Raw genomic sequence first — 24,805 nt, forward strand, 5'->3', positions numbered from 1 at the left:
ATCCAACAACGAATTGTGTCAACAAGGGCAATAATAATAACCACAATGAAGCTACAACAAGGGCAACAAAAGGGGGAAGAAAATGGCCTCCAGGAACGGTGGATTCATGATGCAAGCACCGAGCCCAGCAATAACCCTGGAGGAGGAAAAAAAAAATAGATGCCTGCAATCCTGCAGGAACAGTCAGAAGCATCCTAAATGGAATTTCGAGGAGATTTTTGGACTAGGACGACTTCCGGGGACTCATGAGGCTACATGGTGAGATCTGGATAATCTGGTTAAAGGTGAAAGAAGCAAAAACTGCCTAGCACTTTTTTCTCTGTTCTCTCTGAATATCTTAAGTTTGCTGTCTGCTTTCAGTTGCATTTCATAACAGAGTGATTTGAATGACTGAATTTTTGTTATGACATTGACTTAAAAAAAAAAAAGCTGGATGCAGCCATGATTTCTAGAGACATCCAGAAACAATCCAAAAAATTGTTTTTTTCTCCTCTGATTTATTTTTTTATGTCTTGGCATAAATCTGAAATGTTTAATCCTGAAAACGGTATGAGTTATGGGTGGGGCAGATAGTGCAATGATTATGTTAATGATTCTCATGCCTGAGGTTTGTAACTGTGGTTCTTCTGTTTACCTTTCCACATTTTATTGAGTTTAAACTGTTTACACAACCTTAAAATCATACTAGAAAGGACTTCCAATTATAATGGAGTTATCAATTATAGTAAACTTCTAATCTGCTACGAGTTTTGTTTGACAAGTAAGTGAATTTCAGCTGTCAAGTCTTCACATGAAAAAGCATCTACTCAAATGGAATTCCTGGAAATCCATTTGGACCCCTGTTCTCTGACATCACCCACAAGATGGCATGACAACAACGCACCTCCGGAAACCAATGATGTGACCTGGCACGACCTGAAGAAACAGATTCACAGACTCCAAAGCTCACTCTCTACAAAAAATCAGAATTACAATGGCTGACCTTCCCTATCAAGACAGACATTCAGCATTTCATCCCCTGGCATTTCTTCCGTGGTCATCTACTTTTGACTGACACTTCCATCGGACTTACTGGTACACCTCTTGGACACTTTGCACAACTTACAGCAGTTTCCCTTTACACTGTTGGGTTTCTCAAAGACTGACTGCAGCCAGCTGCCTTGGGACTTTATAGACCACGCTCCCTCACCTGCAGGCCCTTTCCCCAGAGGCAGAAAACTCCCCCTCCTTACTTGGTCATGCCCACAGAGGCAGGAAACGCCCTTTGAGGCAAGAGATGCCCACAGAGGCATGAAGTGCCCCCAGAGGCAAGAAGTGCCCCCAGAGGCAAGAAGTGCCCTTTTGCCTGCTAGGCCTTGCCCTTTGAGGCAGGAAACGCCCCCCTCAGGCCTCCCCTTGGCATCACACTGGTTCTTGCTGCTCTTCTATTTTGCTCCTCCATGTCTTATGCCAGTTCTTTTGAAAACGCCTGTATGATATAGGTTTCTGTTCACCCCACACTCCTGATACTATGACCATTAGTTAAAAAGAAAGGGGGAATTTTTGGTGTGCTTCTAATTCTGCTTCTAAAAGCCCCTTCTGTTTCATTTGGTTTAATCCCCCCTGCTTAACACTGTATTCTATTTACATAAACCACTGTTAACTAAGCACCACCCTCCCTCCAGGGCATTGGTGGTTCAGTGGTAGAATTCTTGCCTGCCCACCCCCTCTCCTTGTCACACCATGATTTTCACCAATCTCTTTTTGCTCCACCCTCTCTACGTTTACACCCTACTTGGGCAGTATATATAGGACAGGATTGTGAGTTTTAGTTTAGTTCAGTTTAGTTTAGCTTGGCTTAGATTGTTCTGCATGAATAAAGAGATACTGCGTACAGCCCAGCCATGAGTCCGTGGTCGTCTGTCTCCGCCCGCGAAGCTAGTCTGGCAGTATATACACACAATAGAAGACTACTCAGCTGCAGCTTCCTGGGCCAGTGGGGGGTGGGAGTGGGCGGGAGGGATGGGTCACAGTCCTTTGGTGGTGGGAATGGTGTTTATGTACACTCCTAGCAAAATGTAGACATATAAATCAGTAGTTAATTAATATGAGAGGGGGAAATCAATTGTATGTCTCAAAGTTTCTCAAAACACAAACTGAATCTTTTTAATATATAGGCTGTGTATTTGATATCCGGACTCTTTCAAAAGCCTAGACCAAGTAGATTAGAAGCATCCAATAGCACAGCTATATACAAGATACTGGATACTGTACAGCAAACCATAACAAAGGGACTTTTCAAAGTTAACCCAATTAACAAATAATGTGCTGATAACATTAACAGGTTCCTACGACAGCAGGAACCTCACATCTCCACTATAGAGCCCCTACTTCCCCCAGTCCTGGAACCCTTGGATAGGGCCCACTTTCCCGTATACGTCTCCCAATCCAAACCAAATAATATTGCATCCGCCGATCACAACCTAACCAACGCAACCATTGCCATCTCAACATGCTTCACCTCAGACTTTATCCAGAGACTTCATGTGTGGAATGACAACCCTTCAGCTTCATTACTCGGGTGAGACCTTTCCTTTTATAGTACACTCTAATTTCATCTCAGGTAGTTCACTTTCTAACAAAGTCCCATAACCTAGATATACACCAGTTTCTGTGAGAGAGAGCTTATGTTCACACGTATCCATAAACTACTGCAAAATATATACCTGAAAGCAGAAGTACACTAGAGTTTGCAGTGAGTACCTCCCTAACACTTCCTCTCCACTATTCCAAGCTTGGGATCCATGATTGCTCAACAAATTGTTTGGCTTCATATGTTAACTCTCTTTTCAATCACCAGGTTCCAGATGCCACCAGGATGCTGGCTAGGCTTCCCTGGACTGAAGACCCCACCAATATGTCCTGGAGCTCAGCTTCCCCAGAGACACACCTTACTAGGGAAAGAGAGAGGCAGACTGGGAGTATGGACCGACCAGTCAATGCCCATGTTCAGTGGGGAAGCAATTACAGAAGCCAGACCTTCTACCTTCTGCAACCCTCAACGACCCTGGGTCCATGCTCCCATAGGGCTAGAGAATGGGAAAGCTATCATGGGAGGGGGGTGGGTTATGGGGATTGGGTGGTGGGAATTGTGTGGAGTTGTACCCCTCCTACCTTATGTTTTTGTTCATTAATCCTTTCTTAAATAAAAAATTTAAAAAAGAAAAAAGAGAAAAAAAGAAGACTACTCAGCTATTGAGAATGATTGATTCACCTTCTTCACCTCATCTTGGATGGAGCTTGAAGAAATTATGTTAAATGAGATAAGCCAGAAAGAAAAGGATGAATATCCTTCTCACATATGGGCAGAACCTAGGAAACAAGAACAAGAATGGGAAACAAAGTAAAAGTTGGACTGGTTTGGTATACTGCACCAAAACAAAAGATTCTGCAGAGGCATAACAAAGAGGCTTGATGGAAGGGGGACTTTGGGGTCCTGGTAATGATGGTGGAAGTGTATCTTAATTGGGGGTAAGAGTGTTTTGCAAAGACCTATGGCAAAGATGAGAAAGTATACCCATGTGTCAACAACTGTAGTGCAGACCATTAATCCCCCAGCCCCAAATAATTTTTTTTTAATTCTCTATTGATAAATCATTAAAAAGAAAACTGGAAATTGGGCAGTAGCGCAGCGAGTTAAGCTCAGGTGGCGCAAAGCACAAGGACAGGTGTAAGGATCCCGGTTCCAGGCACCGGCTCCCCACCTGCAGGGGAGTCACTTCACAGGTGGTGAAGCAAGTCTGCAGGTGTCTATCTTTCTCTCCTCATCTCTATCTTCCCCTCCTCTCTCCATTTCTCTCTGTCCTATCTAACAACGACAACATCAATAACAACAATAATAACTACAGCAATAAAACAAGGCAACAAAAGGGAATATTTTAAAAATATATATTTAAAAAAAGAAAAACTGGCTGACTTGCGCTTTCCTCCTTCCTAACTCTCTATAGCTTCTAATATAAATAAAATGTAAAGTACAGAAATGTAAGAAAAGGAAGAAAGAAAGAAGAAGAAAAAAGAAAGAAGAGGAAAAGCATGTCCTCAGATAATCCTCCAGCTGGGTAGTCAGTATGCTCAGTGTACATAGCCTTCAAGGCAGAGCTGATTCCATAGAGAGGATCTGTCCTGATGATTTACATATCTGAAGTCAGTCTGAGCTCACAGTTGCCTTTGCCAGTTGGAGTAACACAAAGAGCTTTTCTTTGACTCTTTCACATGAATATCTGCAAATGGATCTTGTTTCCTTGCCACATAATAGAGGGTTTACCCAGATAAAGGTTGGCATAACATTAAGCATTAGATGGGTCTTAAACAGGGGTAGTTAAGATTGTCAGTTAAGATCAAAATCATTCATTTAAAATGAAAACTTTGTGTAGGGTGGTAAGGCTCTGACTGTGACACAGGCCTTATCTTGCTTGTTTGGGTATGTGGGGAAATGTCCTTCCAGCTCCTCTCAATACAGAGTTTCACCTATTGTCTTGGATCATTGCAGAAGCAATGTAACTATTTTAATGGTGCTGGGGGAAAAAATGAGCTTTTATCATATCAGAACTCAAAAATCTCCTACAGATTCCAATTTCCTCATAATTTATCTAAATTCCTAGAACTATAGCACCTTATGCTTAGAGGCAGTCTAGAGGACCATTTACCATGCACAACTCCATTTAGAGCATAGAAATTGAGCCCCAAATTAACTTGCCTAAAGGACAGTTAGTGAAATGGTTTCAACTATGACTTAGGCATTCATGGGAAGCATGCCTACTGTGTGTACAAACTAGTGATAAATACTTTATAAAGATTACATCAAGTAAAACATGTGAATAAATTATACATAATTGCTAACAGCTTGTTCCTCACTTGAATTCATAACACGCACCAACCACAGGATAGGTATCTCTATGAAACCGAGAAAATCATGCACTTGTTTGTCTCTAGAAGGAGACAGCAAATTTGGAAAGACAATCACTTGAGACTGTTAAGTACATAAAGAGAACAATGTACTCTAGATCCATTTTGCTCTTTTTCCTTAAGAATAAAACAGAGACAGGCTGGAGAAATAGCTCTCTCAGATAATGTGCTGCTTTGCCAGGTTCAAGCCTGGTGCCCACTGTAAGGCTTTGGTCCTGTGATCTCTCTCTCTCTCCTTCTCCCTCTCCCTTCCCCTCTCCCCCCTCTTTCCCCCTCCCTCTCTGTCTCTATCTCTAAAGAGAGAGAGAGGAAGAATAAAATAGAGGAATAAAAAGTACTACATTGCAGCAACATTTTCTTTTTTTGTTTCTTTATATATTGGAGATTGCTGCAATTTTTCTTGTAAAGCACAATATGGAATACTTTACCTGAGTGTTATGTATTCAATATTTATATTACAGTGTAATGAGATAGTTTTTCTGAGACTAAGGGTTTTAAGAATGGCTTGGAGGGAGGGGTCAGTTTACTCTGTAGAGCACCAACTTTACCATGTGTGAAGCCTGGTTTGTGGCCAGGCACATGGAAGTCACCAGAGGGGCTCTATGGATGGTGAGTAGTATTGTGGTAGTTCTATTGTCCCTCCCCCTCCTCTTTCCCTCTCCCTCTGTCCCCAAATAAAAAATAAAAATAAAAATTTGGGTCCATAAAGCAGATTAGTAATATCCTATATCCAAGAGGCCTTGAATTAATCCCATGACATTTCCTTTTCTTGTTCTTATCATTTTCCTCTTCCTTCTTTTCCTCTTTTTTTCACTGGATCACCTGGTGGTGCCTGAGATCAAACTTGAAACCTGCAGTGTCAGGCATGAAAATCTTTTGCATAACAATGACGTTACCTCCCACATCCTAGTTCTGCATTTTAACAAAATGTTGGGGAGGGGGCTAGAGGTAAAATCAAGGGGTTTTGATCCTTCAGTTTTCTTTGCATGTACTCAGGTACTGTTTTTGCTCTGATATATGTTTTTTTTTTTTTTTTTTACCAAATCAGCTGCATTTCTCTGAGAAAGAAACACCAGATAGTTTCGCTCACATGTGCAGAGAATTGAAACACATGAACTTTGAACTTATAAAAAACAAAATAGACAAACTGTCCCTAAAACTTTGTAAAAATTATGGCTAGTATCATTGGAGAGGAGGGATGAAATCGGGCACTGAACAGCAAGTGAACACTAGCAGCAGGTGCTATAAACCATTATTAAATCACTGATAAAAATAAATTTCAGACAGATAAAAACAGTTTTAAGCAAATCCAATACTACCAAAACTACTAGTTCCCAGTGAAACAGGAACACACATAAGGTCAGAACATTTGCAAGCATATTGGAAGTCTGTTTCTATTGGTGTAGATGACAGTTTTCTCTGTATTGGGACCAGCTCTGCATCACATTTGCAAGCCTGACTTATAACAGCACAAGACAGGAGAACTCATATAGAACAGTCCTGAAGGAGGTGGTCTGCACAGTCATGACAGTGATAAGATCTACTCAGTGAACTGCTTTTTGCATAGAGGGATACTTTTGTGGGTTTTTTTTTTTTCCAGTTCTGCTTCTCAAAAAGTTGTCAAGAACATTTCAAGTAATTATTAGATATGTGTGTTGTTATACAGCTATGATTAAAATTTAGTTCATTCCTAAAACCTCTCCAGAATTTGCAGGTCAAAATGATTACCATCTTCAGGGTACCCTGCAATCTTAATATAAACCACTATTAATCACAAATTTAAAGATGGATTGCAAAAATAAATAAATAAATGAATAACTAAGTGAAGTATTGACTACCTCACATTCCTTTAACTAAAAGTTTTGCAAGTACTCAAGTATTTGGGAACACAAAGAAACCTTTGAAGATACATGCAAAATATTTCCAAATAAGCTGGGCTAAAATAGCTAAAGAAACACGTATACAAAGACTAGAGAATATTTTTCTTTTGAAATTATTTGCAAATAAAATTATGCTGAGCAGAGGTGGAGTAGGGTGAATATTTATTACAAGTCACTGTGAAAAGTCCTGCATAGGGGCCCTAATCGGGGAGTCCTGAGATTCCCAAATAGGCATGATGGGCCTAGACCTTGAATAAATCCCTCTCTACATTGTTATCAGTCATTTCTATCAGGAAGAACACAATAGACCCCTTAGTGGGCCCCCATCATACCCTGCCCTCAACTTGGATCAACAATGATAGAGAATGTTCCATCCTCTGAAGGAAACCTGGACAATATACTCTATGCTACACCTGAGGAAGATGGGTCCTGATACTGGGGCAGCTTGGAACGTTCCTACTCATGACCACAGAACATGAGCTCAGATCTACAGGGATGCAGAGGTCACATAGACTCCTAAACTGAATATGGGCCCCAGATCACATCAAATCGATGGGGTTTACAGTCAACAATAGTTATATACCTTTCCCATATTTGGGAGCTACTCTGTTCCCTGATCCAGCTTTCTGGTCCTTCTGCCAGCAATGACATCATCTCCCCAGACAATAATTAGGATCCACCTGCATATCAGATTTCAGGATCAGGCAAAAAACAAACAAACAAAAAAAAAACACTAGTATACCCACAGGCCCTTTAAATATGCCTACTAACTATCTACAAAATGAAGAACCCCCCAAGTCTTCATCTGCACTATTTCCACTATTCCAGCCTTTAGGTTCATGATTGGTCAACAATTTGTTTGGCTTTGTATATTAACTTTTTTTTCAACCACCAGGTTCCAGATACTAGCACAATGTTGACCACACTTCCCTGGACAGACAACCCCACCAATGTGTCCTGGAGCTCCGCTTCCCCAGAGCCTTTCCCCACTAGGGAAAGACAGAGGCATGCTGGGAGTATGGATTGACCTGTCAATGCCCATGTTCAGCGGGGAAGCAATTACAGAAGCCAGACCTTCCACCTTTTGCATCCCACAATGACCTTGGGTCCATACTCCCAGAGGGTTAAAGAACAGGAAAGCTATCAGGGAAAGGGATGGGATAAAGAGTTCTGGTCGTGGGAATTGTGTGGAGTTGTACCCCTTTTATCCTATGGTTTAATCAATGTTTCCTTTTTATAAATAAAAAAATTAAAAAACAAAATAAATGAATAAATACAATTATACATAAGTAATATCAATTTTAAAAAAAGTTCAACATAGGACAAATGGGCCTTAGATTCCAACCAGCTCAGAACACATAGCATCATGTGATCTACTCTCTGGACCATTTCTGTCTGTTTCTTCTCTTCTTAGGTGGAAGCTATGTCTTTATATCAAGACTTTTCATTCCTCATTCACATAATTCTTGCTTCATTTTTCTCTTGCAAGTACTTTACACACCAACAGGAATCAAAATTTTTTGGTTGCCTAATCAAAATTCTGAAAACATACAAAAATATTATTTTAGAAGAAAACATTATTTTACAAACAATAAATATTCTTCTTCCCATCTCTTCTTCACCATCTCTGTAATAAACGAGCTGGTGTGCTAAATATCATGCTTATCTGTGTTGTTTACTTATATGTCTCTGTTTACTCATCTCTGCAGGGCACATAGTTCACTAAAGTTCTTTTTATGTGGTAGGTATAGGATACTCAGAGTACAATCAATAACTGCATCTTTCTCTAATAAAGTCAGCTTTGCAAAAGGCTAAGACAAAGAGTTGGCTTTAACTTGACTGATTAAGGGAAAATGCAATACTAAGAAGGCTTTCTATGTGGAATGGAAATGTAAGTAATGGAAGATGAAAAGAGATGGTAAATAAATAAACTTCACTAAGAGTTCAAACAGAAAAAATGGAAATTAAGTTGGCAAAATCAACAACAATGATGGCAAATGTGTGTGTGTGGGTGTGTGCGTGCATGCCCATGTACGCACGCACAAGGCTGAAAGAGAATTTTAAGAATGATTATTCTTTTTTTAAGTTTTTTATTTTTTATTATTATTATTTATTTAATAGAGACAGCCAGAAATTGAGAGGTGAGGGGTGATAGAGAAGGAGAGAGACAGAGAGATACCTGCAGCTCTGCTTCACCACTCACAAGGATTTCCCCCTGCTAGTGGGGACCTGGGCTCCAACCCAAGTCCTTGCTCAGTGTAACATGTGCACTCAACCACGTGCCACAACCCGGCCCCAAGAATGATTATTCTAATCTTTGAAATAGGAAGATGGGACGACTAGGTGAAGAACCTTAATGTAAGTAAGAGGGTGCATTCTAGAAATTAATCAAAGTGAGACCTTACTGGTGAGATATGGAGAGTGTTTTGAAATGATTTGGAAGAACTGAAGACCATGGGCATAGTGGTACCTTTTGCATTAGAGAGAGGTAAACAAATACCTATGAAAAGACATATTCAGAAATTTAAGACATTATATATTTTCATTATAAAGAGAGAAACTCCATACTCCCAGAGGGATAAAGAATAGGAAAGCTTTCAAAGGAGAGGATGGAATACGGTGTTCTGGTGGTGGGAATTGTGTGGAATTTTACCCCTCTTATCCCATGGTCTTGTCAATATTTCCATTTTATAAATAAAAATTTTTTAAATTAAAAAAAAATAAAACCAAAGAAAGAAACATAGAAACCAGAGCACAACTCAGCTCTGTATCTGGTGGTGCTGAGGGGGTGAATGGGACCTCTATGACCTCAGGACTGAAAGTCTGGTACACTTTCTCCATGACAGCTCCACAGCCCTTTTTTTTTTTTTTACCAAGTTGATTTCTGTTGCTTTTGAGACATTTGATTAATAAATGTAGAAATGCAACTATAGTAAAATGTTAATGCTGGGGACAGGGATCAGTCGCAGAAATAATACTGACTCTGGGTGCCAGTAAAGTGCACACCTTAGCCTGTGCAGTGTTCACGCCCGTCTTCACCTGCTAGAACTGGGAGGAAGTTTCAACAGCAGAGAAGCAGTACTGTGGGCTTCTGTCTTCCTTTCTCTCCCTATTCCTCTCTTCCTCCATCAGAAAAGAATAAAGGAAAAATGGTCACTGGGGATGGTGGCACCAATTCCCCATGATGACCCTAGTAGCAAAAATAAATAAAAAAATATTAAGTATATATATATATATATACCATTATAGAAAAAAAATCAAACCCACACAAGCAAAATCTGATGACATCCCATTAAAATTAGAAACTGCTTTCTGGGGGCCGGGTGGTAGCACACCTGGCTAAGCGCATGTTATAGTGTACAAGGAGCCAGGTTCGAGCCCCCAGTCCCCACCTGCAGGGGCAAAGCTTTGGGAGTGGTGAAGCAGGGCTGCAGGTGTCTCTCTGTCTCTATCTTGCTTTCTTTCCCAACCCTCTCAATTTCTGTCTCTGTCCAAAAAATAAATTAATTAAAAACATATAAAATAAAAAGAAATTGCATTATTTTTATTTCTATATTGGGGAATTAATGTTTTACAGTTAAAAGTAAATACAATATTTGGTATATGAATAACATTTCTAATTTTTCCACACAGTAATACAACCCCCACTAGGTCCTCTGCCATCCTGTTCAAGGACCTAAACTCGTCACCCCTTTCCCCCACCCCCACCCACCCCAGAGTCTTTTACTTTGGTGCAATACACCAACTCCAGTCCAAGTTCTGCTTAGTTTTTTCTCTTCTGATACTGTTTTCAACTTATGCCTGTGAATGAAATCATCTCATATTCATCCTTCTGTTTCTGACTTATTTCACTTAACATGATTTCCTCAAGCTCCATCCAAGATGGGCTGAAAACAGTGAAATCACCACTTTTACTCTGAGAATGCCCAATAGTTCTTGTTTACCTATCTCTTCTTTTAGCTCCTTAGTTTCTTTGTTGATTTTCTGCCTGGTTGATCTGTCAAGTTGACAGAGTGGGGTATTTAAGTCCTGCACTATTACTGTGCTGCTGTTAATATATTGCTGTAGCTCTTTCAGTAGATATTTGATATATTTAGATGGCCTGTTCTTGGGTGCATAGATGTTAATAACCATTAAGTCCTCTTGCTTAATTGATCCTCTGAGCATTAAGTAATGTCCATCCCTATCTTTTATAATTTTATTTATTTTAGGTCTATCATATCAGATATGAGCATAGCTGTTCCTGCCCCTTTTGTGGTCCACTGGCTTGTATGATAGCTTTCCATCCTTTCACTTTGAGTCTGTGTTTGTATTGTTGAGTTAGGTGGGATTCTGGCAGACAACATATGGTAGGGTTGTGTTTTCTGATCCATCTTCCTACTGTGTGCCTTTCAATAGGTGAATTCAAACCATTGACATTTATTGATATTACAGGTTGAAGATATTTTAATACCATTCTTGTAGATTTTTAGAGTGTTCTGATATGTGGCATGTTTATGATGATCTGATTGTTCATAGGAGACCTTTCAGAATTTATTTCAGGGTAAGCTTGGTGACAGTTGATTCCTTCAACTGTTGCTTGTCAGAAAAGGTTTTTATGCCTCCATCTAGTTCAGAAAAGGTTGTTATATCAGAAAAGATTTCTATGCCTCCATAATTAAACAGTCTAGCAAGATACAGTAGTCTTGGTTGAAAGCCTTTCTCACTGAGCACTTGATAGACATCTTGCCATTCTCTTCTGGCCTGTAGTGTTTGTGCAGAGAAGTCTGCTGCTAATCTTGTGGGTGTTCCTCCATAGGTGACTCTGTTTTTCTCTTGCAGCCTTCAGGATTCTTTATCCTTATTCCTTTCCATTCTAAATATGTTGTGTCTTTATGTCTGGGTTAATTCTGTTTGGGACCCTCTGGGCTCGTTGAACGTTTATATATTTTATGTTGTCTAGAAATTCTCATCTATTATGTCCTGTAGAATGATTTCTTCATTTCTCTTTCTTCCTCTGGTAGGCCTATAATGCATATATTATTTCTTTTGAAGTCATCCCATATGTCTTTGTTGTTGTTTTTGGTATCTCAAATATCTTTACTTCTGACTCTAATACTACACATTTTCAGTAACATTTTTCAGTTTTAATAGCCCCAAGATTAGGATCAATCCTAAATGAAAGAAAAAGATTGTTCATTTTTATTTGCTGACCATAATTATTCTTTATTAGTAGCTTTAGACTTACTTAGCAGTGAATCTATGGTTCTTTTATCTACTTAGTGGTTATTTTCATAGAGAAAGTGGAAGTTCAATGTGGAAGAGTAATTTTGCTTTTTTAGAGACCTGAGCCAAAAAGAAAAGAAGGAGGGAGGGAAGGAAGGGAAGTAGGGGAGAGGAAGAAAGGGAAGTAGGGGAAAGGAAGAAAGGGAAGTAGGGGAAAGGAAGGAAGGAATAAAGGAAGGAAGGAAGGAAGGAAGGAAGGAAGGAAGGAAGGAAGGAAGGAAAAATTACAGGGAAATACAAGGAGGGGTCATTTTGAAATGGTGTTCTAGGGGCTGGGTGGTAGTGCATCAGGTTAAGCGAACATGGTACAAAACACAAGGAGTGGAGCAAGGATTCCAGTTCCAGCCCCCGGCTCCCCAGATGCAGGGGGGTCGCTTCACAAGCAGTGAAGCAGGTCTGCAGGTGCCTATCTTTCTTTCTCCTTCTCTGTCTTTCCCTCCTCTCCCCATTTCTCTCTGTCCTATCCAACAACAATGGCAGCAATAACAAAAACATTAATAACAATAATGATAAACAACAAGGGCAACAAAAGCAGGGGGAAAGAGAGAGAGGGGGAAGAAATGAAGGAAAGAAGGAATCAATCAAGGAATGAAGGAAGAAAGGGTGTTCTGATTTGAAATTACATTCTTGGGACAGATTCTGGAAAACTGTCCTAACAGCTGTAAAGCAGTCAGAAGGGCACCAGAGCAGTGTAATGTCAAAAGCTCTCCTCTGTGTGTCATTAGCCTGAGAAGACATCAATTCCACCTTCCACTTTTAAAGTCTGTTCTACTTGCCTGAGTTATTAACACTGCTCCCAGCTTGCTCCAGTGCTTTCCCAAGCTGTCCTTTCCCATCTCTGGCTATGGCATGTGCTTAATGTCAGGAGAGTCGCCTTTTTCAGTTGCCCTAAGTATCCCTGGCATCTATTCAGCTAATCCTTACTCACAGTGCTAGTGGAGGTTGTAGATAGGGCTTCTAAAGGAAAACTATTATTATCTGAGAATATCATCTACACTTTATCCAGATTTGGTATCTTTTCCATATCTCAGATAAAAACCTATTTCTCAGCAAAATCTGTTAAATGAATTCAAAAATACAAATTACTGACATCTAAGAGAAATTTTTCTATTTTAAAAGGAGGAATAACTCTTAAGCAAGGATCAATATCCAAGAATCTGATAAAAGAAATCTTTGAAAATATTTAATTAACTTGTGTTTGATAAAGAATAATGGTATCTGGGGGCCAGGCAGTAGTGTACCTGGCTAAGTGCACAAAGAATAAGGATTCTGCTTCCAGGGGGGGGGGGGTTGTTTCACAAGCAGTGAAGCAGATCTGCATGTGGCTCTCTGTCTCTCTCCTTCTCTATCCCCCACCCCCTCTCAATTTCTTGCTAGACTATAAAAATGAAAAATGGCCACCATGAGCAGTGGATTCATAGTGCAGGCACTGAGTCCCAGTGAACCCAGGAGGCAAAAAAAAAAAGGTTTATTTTCTGGTAATAAGTAGAATAGTTTGATATTTATATTAATTTTTTTACCACAATGAAAAAATCAACCCCACTGGGATCTATAATGGAGACATCATTACAAGTTTCTCTATATTCCACTGTGTTCTTTAAAACTGTGCTATTCCAGGGCTGGGTGGTAGTGCAATGGGTTAAGCACACATGGTGTAAAAGGCACAGACCAAGAAAGGATCCCAGTTCAAGCCCCCCGGTTGCCCTCCTGCAAGGGGGTGTTGCTTCACAAGCAGTGAAGCAGGTCTGCAACTGTTTGTCTTTCTCTCCCCCTCTGTCTTTCCCTCCTCTCTCGATTTCTCTCTGTCCTATCTAACAACAGCAATGATAATAATAACAACAAGGGCAACAAAAATGGGGAAAAGATGTCCCAGGAACAGTGGATTCGTAGTACAGGCAACAAACTCCAGCAATAACCCTGGAGGCAAGACAAGAAACAAACAGAAAGCCATGTTCTGGGAGTCGGGCTGTAGTGCAGCAGGTTAAGCGTACGTGGTGCAAAGCGCAAGGACCAGTGTAAGGATCCTGGTTCGAGCCTCCAGCTACCCACCTGCAGGGGAGTAGTTTCACAGGCAATGTAGCAGGTTATCGTTCTCTCCCTCTCTCTGTCTTCCCCTCCTCTCTCCATTTCTCTCTGTTCTTTCCAATAAACAAGAATATATATATATTAATTTTATTTATTTTCTTGTTTGCTGCCCTTGTTGTTTTATTGTCATAGTTATTGTTGTTGTTGGATAGGACAGAAATAAATGGAGAGAGGAGTAGAAAGACAGAGGGGAGAGAGAAAGAGACACCTGCAGACCTGCTTCACCGCTTGTGAAGTGACTCCCATACAGGTGGGGAGCTGGGGGCTCGAACTGGGATCCTTACGCTTTTGGTCCTTGTGCTTTGCACCATGTGCGCTTAACCTGCTGCGCTACCGCCTGCCCCCCCCCAAAATATATTTTTTTAATTACAAGTGATAATAACTTATGTACATATTTGGTTGCAGCAGTTAAGGGTGAAACAAACAACCTGACACTTGAGGATGTGGAATGAAAATTCGCCAATCACAAACCAGGTGTCTTCAGCTAGTTACAGCCCCAGCTACGGAAGAAGGGCAAACGCTAGAAGAAGATAGCCCCAGCTCCAGGACACCAGTCCCTCCTCCTCCCAACAAATGATTTTGCTTTCTTAGTTTAAAAAGGGAATTGGGGGAATAAATGATTTCCACTATCTGTCTCTATGGAAACTAGTACTCTAATTTCAGCTCTTAGATGGCAGTTATATCTACTCACTGAACAGCTTTCAATCCCTTCTTTTATGATGGGAAAAAATTGATTTCATGAAAAATGAGATATAGATAGTAAATGACTTACCCCTCACAACCAGCATTTTTTCTGAAGTACAATATATAAGAGGTGTGATCATTTGTAAATAAAATACACTCTGAGTTTTTTTTCTTTTTCTAAGATTTTTGTTCCAAATATTTTTCTTCTTGTCATTTTCAATGGTTAATCATTTCTTAATATTTTATTACTTAATATTTTTATTCAAAACTGAGTTCACTGTAATTTGGCAAATATAAGATAACATAGAAAAGCATAAATAGATAAGGAAATACAATTCTCCTTATTTAAAAAAAACCATTATTAATACCTGTAAAAATGTTTCTTGCTTATTCACTCATATACATCTACTACCTCACCTGTTGACAATGAGATATAATTGATGAACACAAGAGTCTTAAGTAATCTATTAGTTTCAAAGCATTATCATCAGGTTATGGGAAATTTTAATACGATTGCACAATTCTGCAAACATTTTAAATGTGCATACAATAAACATGGTTTAAGGCTTATTCTTTGAGTCAGAAATTTTCACAGAATATAAAAAATTCATCACATTATTTAATATTTTTCTAACACATGATTTTAATGGCTTCAAAATAATCTATACCAATTTTTATTGTTGTTGTTACCAGAGCACTGTTCAGATCTGGCTTATAGTTGTTTGCGAGGATTGAACCTGGGACTTTGGAGCCTCAGGCATAAGAGTCCATTTGCATAGTTATTGTGCTATCTACCCTCTGCCCTTATACCAGATTTTAAACCATCATATTAAACAAAAAAGTTTATGTATTGACCTAAAATAAGCTCTCATATATAATAATATATTTTTAAAAATATATTTATTTATTAGTGGATAGAGACAGAGAGAAATTGAGAGGGGAGGGGAAAGTGGGAAGGTAGAGAGGGAGAGAGACAGAGAGACACCTGTAGCCCTTCTTCAGCACTCAGGAAGCTTTCCCCCTCAAGGCAGGGACCAGGGACTTGAACCTGGGTCCGTGTGCACTGTAGTGTGAGTGCCTAAACAGGTGCACCACTACCTGGCCCTGACCTAAAATAAATTCTTAGAAAAGAAATATACAAATCAAATGGGATAGCATTTTTACTTATACTGCTAAATTATTCTCTAAAAAATCTATGTCAATTTATTTTCCCAATATACATAATGAGAGTTTCTATTTCCTTAAATTATTAGAAGTACTACTTTAAAAATGCTAACACGATGAATATGGGAGTATCACACTACTTTTTTTTCTTTTGCCTCCAGGGTTATCTCTAGGGCTTGGTGCCTATACTATGAATCCACTGTTCCTGGCAGCCATCTTTTTTCCATTGTTGTTGTTACAGTTATTTTTGTTGCTGTTGCTGTTGCTGCTGCTGTTGTTGAATAGGACAGAGAGAATTCAGGAAAGACGTGGAAGACAGAAAAGGGGATAGAAAGAGAGACACTTTCAGACTTCCTTCAACTCTTACAAAACAACACAGCTGCAGGTGGGGAGCCAGGGGTTCAAACCGCGATCCCTGCTCATGTACTTACCCTTGGAACTATGTGCACTTAACCCATGTGCCACCACTGGGCCCCCATCACACTACATTTCTATAATGACTTTAATAAAAAATTTATCTTAGGGGATATGGAACTCTAGTGATGGGAATTCTACCTCTCTTATCCCACAGTCATGCCAATCATTATTAAATCACTAAAAATTTTTCTTTCAAAAGCTTACTTAAGGTATGTTTTCACAATTTAATTGTTTTTAGGAGACACATAAGGAATAAGTTCTCTTATTCATTCTCTTCTGAAGAAGAGGGGCTGTCGATCAATCCCTAGCCATCTGGCCAATTGCAAACTGACAAATATGAGCAAAAGTATCCAAAGTGATTTCAGAAAAATGTTCCTTTTAAAAAGATTTATTGATTCATTCCTTTATTTATTTATGAGAGAGGGGAGAGCAGAAGAGAGAGATATTCAGAGCATCATTGACACATGGAATACTTGGGGTTGAACTTGAGACATGGGTTAGAGTCAACATTTTTGTCCACTGTGCTACCTTTCAAGACATAGAAATTTTCTCAAAGGGAAATGATATGCCCTTGTCATCATTCCTGATGACAGGAATACACATGTTACAGTGGAACTTAGCAGTCACTTTGGATGTTGGAGATGAGGGTGACCCTCGAGGGACAGTGTAGTAATAGCCAGGTGGATCCTGGCCTCCTAAGAATCTTGCAGAAGTGCTGCCTCAAGATGGCTGTGTGTAAATTAAACTCATGTGTTTTGAAGCAATTATTCGTGCACAGTTGTGTGTTTTACAAAGCTAACTTAATCTTTATTTATGTAAGCTTACTTCCCCCATATTTTTTCTCACTGACTTTTAAGTGCTCTTTATATTTTAAGAATACTTACACTTCACCTGAGATATATGTATGTTATAGTTTTTCAGTGTTTGTTTTGTACTTATTAATTTTACAGAATGATAAATTGCAAAACTGGAATTTTTCTTAAATTATTTTAATATTTTACGTATTTATTTCCATGTGAGAGGAATAGAGGGGGAAAAGGATGGGAGAGAGATACACCAGAGCACTGCTCAGCTCTAGCATGTGGTGCTGTCTGGAATCCTGCAGACTCAGGATTCTCAAGCAATAAAGTCTGATGTGGAAACTCTGCACTGTGTCTCCTGCCTTATTATACTTAAATTTAATTGCTACATAAATTTCATTACCTATTCAGAAAAATCAGGTTACAATATGAATTTCAGAGAAGCACTTTGCCTCTGCTATCATAAGGTAGCAACTGATGATAAGTTTACTTCCTCAGGTGGTTAAGACCAAGGCTGAATGGTTTCATTGCTAGCTAAAGTCACTTAGATGATCTGAACCCTTTTTGTACTTTCAAAAAAAATTAAAGGTAAGACACTCTTTGCGAGATAGATCTGTGATCTGTGGACGGTTAGGTTTGCAGTACTGCTTCAGAGGTTTCTCTTGCACTGAGAGGAGGCTGAGCTGACAGGTTGCCACCTGCACTCCAGCTTTCAAAGGCAGTCACTGTCATTGACTCAGGTTCCACAAAGGAGTCCATGCTATAAGATTTCCCACAGAGACACACACAGAGAAATAAAGCCATCATTCCTTACCAGATCATATGCTGCCAGCATCTTTTTCTGTACATCTGGAATTGACCCTAGAGGCTCCAAATATGGGAAGCTGTCTTTCATCATAAGACAGACAGAGGGAGTATTGTCACTGGTGATGAGGCGAGAGGACAGGGTCAACAGGCACTGCTTCAGACTGGCAATTGGAGGAAGTCCACACAGCTCCTTGACAGACACAATAGCATTCTGTGGGGAAGAACACATGAAGTCAGATACCTGCCCTCCTTCACACATCACTGCCTGCATTTCTGGGCTTACATGAAACCATAGTAATTAAAGTTATACCCAATGCAAACAAAATTTGGAGCACACAGAGTTGTAAACAACAAGAAATATTCTGACATGCACGAGGATAGTGCACAGGACTAATTCACAGTTACACTTCATTTTTTCTATCTTGAGCAAGTTCCACAAATAAGTCACAAACTTGGAGTTGAGTGGTAGAGCAGTGGGTTAAGTGCAGGTGGTGCAAAGCGCAAGAACTGGCATAAGGATCCCAGTTCAAGACCCCAGCTCCCCATCTGCAGGGGAGTCGCTTCACAAGTGGTGAAACAGGTCTGAAGGTGTCTACCTTTCTCTCCCCCTCTCTATCTTCCCCTCCTCTTTCCATTTCTCTCTGTCCTATCCAACAACAATGACATCAGTAATAACTACAATAATAAAACAAAAAGGACAACAAAAGAGAATAAAAAATAAATAAGTAAGCCACAAACCAAAGTAGATTGTAACATATAAAGTTACACTGTACTTTTCAAAGCAAAAGTGGATATTCAGAAAAATTAGCATTTACTACTCACTGGTATGTTATTTAATTTATATCATGATGCTCATGAGATGGGCCTGTCATTATACATTGTGATGCACTGCCTCTGAACTTTTTCCCTCAAGGTAGTAGGTTGCCATAACTCAACACCCTCCATGTGACCAGCCACCAGTGTTATTCCATTTTTACCCCACTAGAAGTGTCCTAGCAGGAACACACACTAAAACAGGTGTCCATATTATAGATTTTTACATTTTTCATCTGAAATAGGAATTATGACTATTTCACATTTAGTAACAATGAGCAGTAGTGGCTGGGCAGAGGTGTATCTGGCAGAGCACATACAAAAGAATGTGCATGGACCCAGGTTCAAGCCTCTGTTCCCCAACTGTACAGGGAAGCTGCACAAGTGGTCAAGCAGTGCTGCAGGTATCTTTCTTTCTCTGTCTCTATCTCCCCCTCCCATTCTCTCTGTTTCTATCCAAAACAAAATACATAAAAAGTATTTTTTAAATGAATTAGAAAAAAATAACAGTGAATAGTCTCATAGACCCATTAGTGATAATGATAGTATTCATTTCTATAGTCCCAAATAATCTGAATCCCAAATGACCTTATGCTGAGAGGGCTACCTAGCAAAAACTTGATAACATAACCACCTCTCCTTTATACATATTTTAACACATAACAAATATTCATGTGTGAACATATACATATCATGTGTGATGTATTTCAGACATGATCTAGAAATAAATAAAATATACTTCTTATATATAAGGTTGGGTATAGAAATGACAGAACTCTAATAGTTATAGAATGATATCAGAAGAAGCTTTAAGATGCTAATTAAATTAACTAACTTTCAAAATAAGCTAAGATAGCACCTCAAGTAAAAGCCTTGTAACCTAAGTATTTATATATAACTTATGTACCATACTGTTTGTTTGCTTTTTACCATTTTTTTTGTTATTTAAAATTGATCTTATGGAAATAAGGTAGGGGTGTGGATTGATTTGTTAACACTCATGTCCAATGGAGAAGCAATTACAGAAGCCAGACTTTCCACCTTCTGCACTCCATAAAAATCTTTGGTCCATATTCCCAGGGGAATAAAGAATATGAAGCTTCCAGTGGAGGGGAGGGGACATGGAACTCTGATGGTGTGAATTATATGGAATTGTACCCCTCTTATCCCACAATCTTGTCAATCATTATTAAATCCCTAATAAAATTAAAAAATTGATCTTAAACCTAGCCCAAAATTTCTCTATGGAATAATATAAAAAAACCTACCAAGTGATGGATTTGGCATTTGACATTCACACAAGATTTGGTAGCAGGCAATTTTGTATTGAAATATCAACATTGCTGCTTATTAATTACAATGTTTGAGGAATTATTTAGCCCCTTCAAGCTTTTTTATAGCTTGAATACAAGGGATCTGGGTAAGTATTATTATTAAAATATTAGCTAACAGAGTAGTCTGCCTTAAAAATAGGATTCCTCTCCTGATTTGTATACATTATCTATACTGCTGGCATATCTGCCAGCCAACACCACTGTGCATTTTATGAGACCCTAATAAATATTTATTGCCTGATTGCTTCTCATTAATATTACCCTAGAATAAGTATATTAAATTATTGAATTTAAAAATCTGCAGCTATCTCTGATTGAAAGCATTAATGAACGGAATGAATCTAAGCTGGATTCTCAAATGCCAAGAGTAAGCAACTGATTTTCATGTAGTTTCCTTAAGTGTTGTGTCATTTTTTTCACTATTTTTATTACCTTCTGTAGATAAAATCCAGTGATTATAGATATGTCACATAACAGCAAACTTTTATCCAGAATTTAAGTTCTTTCATTATGCTACATTTCTAAGAAAAGACTAAATAACATGCCACAATTTCCAGAGCTAAGTTGTTCCATTTTTGCTTCGTCTTGTGGGAATTAATTTACTATTGTTGTAGTACATATAAACAACTAAAATTAATCTAGTTGGCTATGCATTTGTTTATATTAATTACATACTGAAAATTCTCTACCCAAGACTGGGGACGAATCACTCCTAAAGCCTGTGCCTTATGTTCAAGGCCTTAGGCTTGAACCCTGGCACCACATGAAGACACTACAAATGGCATTGGTGGTGCTCCATGTGTGGTGGAACATTTCTTTGTCTAAATAAATAAAAAGGAGGAAAAAAATCCTTGAGAGACTACTCAATTTTACTGCCTACACACAAGGCCCCAGGTTAATAAAAGGTCCTTCCATATCTGAAGAGTTTACTCACATACATACTTGGAGTATTTAATAGGCAACTTTTAGCTATATTGATAATCCATTAATTGACTTACTTCAGGTCAGATCTAACTCAGAATTCACAAGAAGAACATAAGCACCATCTGCTGTCCACAATACCAAATTTAGCTCAGTGGTATATGGGCTTATATAAGGTGCCTGATAACTTTTTGAGGATTCAGATCATTAGTAGCAGGCAATGTCGCTAGCAAGAGAGGAGTAGGAAGAGGCAGGTATAGGGAAGAGAGTAGATAAGGCTTGTCCTACCTGCATATTTTCTCTCATATCTATGGCTTCTCTTAAGGGATGAACTGCTATTTTAAAGACGTCATCTATGGTTTTAAGACCAATATTCCTGAGCATTGTATATTCTCGAACCTTCTTGCCCATTCTCACGGAAAGGCTGCGCTTCTGTGACTTCCCTCCTCCGCTTCGATTCGTCATTGCTACGTGGACAAAGAGGGTCACGTGTTCCATGACTTCGCCCACAAAGGAGCGCAGGGGGACATGCCGATACCCAGGCTGCAAACACTCAAAGGGTATTGTATACTGCCCTATAAACTCATCCCCAATGTAGTCATCATCCAGAACAACAAAGCGTATCATGGCGAGCTCAGGTAGGTTTACTTGAAACTCAAAAGTTTCATCAAAAATAGGATTATCACTGTTTTGTTGTACAGTTTTAGTTCTCTGTTCGGAACAATCTGCCGGAATTCCGTGTATCTCTATGCAAACATAGGGATCTATGACATCCCCTTTGGCACAAGCTCCTTTGGGTTTTGGGAAATTCTGACCACTGATGATTTTGATATGAAGAGCTAGAGGAGATACCCCAGGTACAATGCCCTTTGTGTTTGCACTGAAGTAAGAGACTTCATCGCGCATGATTGATGGTCGTAGGACATAACCACAGCCTCCATTTTGAAGGAACCACCCTGTGTGAAGGTCCATCATCGGACCTGGAGTCTGAAAATTCATTGCTACAATTTGACAGCCACAGTTCCAAAAGTCTTGTGGATTCAAGTTGCTAGAATCGATCCTCATGGCACTTGGATAGATTCTTGATAAGAATTTCTTATTATAGTTTACAAAATCCTCTGGATATTCATTTGCAATACGACTAGCCTCTGTTTCAGTAAATGAACAAATTTCCCAATAGTTCTGGCTTTTCATAGACAGCTCAAAGTCCCTATACTGAACAGATTTACAGATGGATACCAAATCAGAGAGCTCCCTACACAGCCAGATTTGTTTCTGCTCACCATTGCAATCTGCTGACATCCTCTGAGACATTTCAGCTTCTTCATCTTCATCTGTTACTTCTCCTTCTAACACATCCAGATCTGATGGCAATTTCTTTCCTTTCACAATGATCATCTTTTTCAATTTTTCTGGTGATGGAAGGTAGGATTCTGAAGGCAAAGGTGCATCAGTATAGAGCTTACTGCCAAAAACCTTTTTCATCTGTTGAGCCATTATCTTCTGCTGTGGTAGCGAGCAGTAATTCCCCAAACAAAGAATAAGTGGGTATTCAGAAGCAGTAAAGGCAAATTTGTTTATCACCTCTATGACACTTCGAAAGGAAAGGTGTGGAGTCATATTATTTCGATTGCAAAGGATCGGCTCATTGTCTGTGCCATCGCTGACATCAAGTTCAATGCTTCGACAGCCCATTTTCAAAGCTCTCACATAGCCATTAATATCAGCCGGCCCCCTAAACTGGTCTTCTATGAGATAGGTATTATGAGAAGCATTGATGTAGTAGTGAGATAATGGCTGAGTCATATCTTGAGCAACCTTTTTTTGCTCAGGATCAAAGATGTCACATTCTGGTGACAACAAGTACTGGGTAAAGCCATCAATTGCAAGAAATCCTTTTTGACGCCCTTCTTCAGAAAATTCAAATCTCCGAATAATGTCTAAACACATCTCCTCGGTGATATGGGTGACTCCTTGCTCAGCTTCTAAAAAGAGCATGAGATCATTGGCGTCCAAATATTCTTTGTTTTTAGATATCTGTACAAGTAAGAAGTACACTTCTGGTCTTGTGCAAAGTTCATAAAAAGCCTCACAAAATTCTTCTTCTGTCACTCGGGTGGTTAGTTTTTCTTTGCTCTTCTGTATTTCTTTAAACTTTAATCTGATCTTGGATTCCTTCAGGGTAGGGTTGAGTTGTTTTATTAACTCTACAGATGTGTCCTCTAACATAATCCCATTCCCATCAATATCTGCTGCTTCAAACACTGTTTTCAACCACAGGAACCTGGGTGTGTTCTGGTTATCCTCCATGAAATCCAGGGGCTGCTTACTTCGAGAAACCAGGTACCGTAACCCAGATACCCAGATATTTGCTACATCCGCTGAATTGGCAACAAGGTCCAGAGACTCATAGTTTTCCTCATGGAGTATGGAAAAGGCACAGTCCTCACAAATCTGGTCAGCAAGCCCACTGTTTCTAAATGTTTCTGTGTTCTTGCCCAGTCTGATTTCTTTTATAGCTGAAATATCAAGCTTAGCTTTCTCAAGATCTTTCTTGGAAGGTTCCCAGCGAAGAGCTTGGAGGTCTGTGTCCAGAGTAAAAAAACGGTTGTAAATCCGAGAATTTGGCCGCACTTTCTTCAGTTCACAACCAGCTTGCATGAAGCTGATGCAGTCACTTGCACTGCTAATTTTCTTTTCTGATGGCATGCTGCTGAAAGACACAGTTTTCTTTCTTCCACCACATTTTTGGTTTGAAGGATCCTGCAAAATAATTTGAAAATACCTTATCAATTAAGGACAAAGGAATTCAGTAATACTCTATGAATCCTCCTGAACTCCCCCAGTCCATGATTATTTGGACAGAGGTTAGATTAAAACTTACCTTTTTCCTATTTTGGGGAAAAAAATAATTGTCAAGAAAATGGGTATTACTAGGTTCAGAAAAAATATTTTTCAAACATATGTGTATTCTTTGAAATAAAGAAAAAATTATTAACAACAAACACTCTTATTTGGTTTATTTTTATTTTATTTTCTCCAGGGTTATCACTGGGGCTCAGTACCTGCACTATAAATCTACTACTTCTGTGGCCAATTTTTCAAATTTTTGTTTGTTTGTTTTTGGATAGGACAGAGAGAAATTGAGAAAGAAGGGAAGATAGAGGGAGAGAAAGATACCTGCATACCTGCTTCACCACTTGTGAAGTGACCCACCCCCCCATCAGTTAGGGAACTGGGGCTCGAACCAGAATCCTTTAGCTGGTCCTTACACTTTGTATTGTGTGCACTTAACCCAGTGCACCACCGCCCCACCTCCTCTTATATGTTCATTAAAACAGATTCCCTAATAGTCTTTACCTTTAGTTGTCTTAACAAGTCTTTTAAAAAAAATTTATTATCTTTATTTATTTAATAGAGACAGCCAGAAATTGAGAGGGACAGAGATACTAGCTCATCCTTTACTACCAGTTGCTATATATGAGGCTCCAGGGACTACAGGCTCAATCCCTGACTCCATCTAATGCCAGTGTTGAGTAGTGTTCTGGTCTCCATTCTCCCCTGCCCTACTCAGTCATAATAAATGAATTCTTTTCAAAAACCACTTTTTTACTCACACTATTTTCATAAAAGTCAGCAATTTGATGGTCAGACTAAGGGCTAACAATAGAAAAATGACTAACTGGAGAAA

At 39.2% G+C, this 24,805-nt stretch overlaps 1 protein-coding gene across 3 annotated transcripts in view; it reads right to left on the minus strand.

Annotated features, from left to right (window-relative positions):
* The window catches only part of PLCL1 (phospholipase C like 1 (inactive)), a 520,815-nt gene that overhangs the window by 229,749 nt on the left and 266,261 nt on the right, over positions 1-24,805 (minus strand). For all 3 annotated transcript variants that reach the window (XM_060194204.1, XM_060194203.1, XM_007534411.3), the window contains exons 2-3: positions 21,403-23,877; positions 18,054-18,257 (exon numbers count right to left, since the gene is read on the minus strand). In XM_060194204.1, the coding sequence (XP_060050187.1) occupies positions 18,054-18,257; positions 21,403-23,877 (2,679 nt within the window). The remainder of the gene's footprint in view (positions 1-18,053; positions 18,258-21,402; positions 23,878-24,805) is intronic.

The sequence above is a fragment of the Erinaceus europaeus genome, chromosome 7 (assembly GCF_950295315.1).
Source record: "Erinaceus europaeus chromosome 7, mEriEur2.1, whole genome shotgun sequence".
NCBI lineage: Eukaryota > Metazoa > Chordata > Mammalia > Eulipotyphla > Erinaceidae > Erinaceus > Erinaceus europaeus.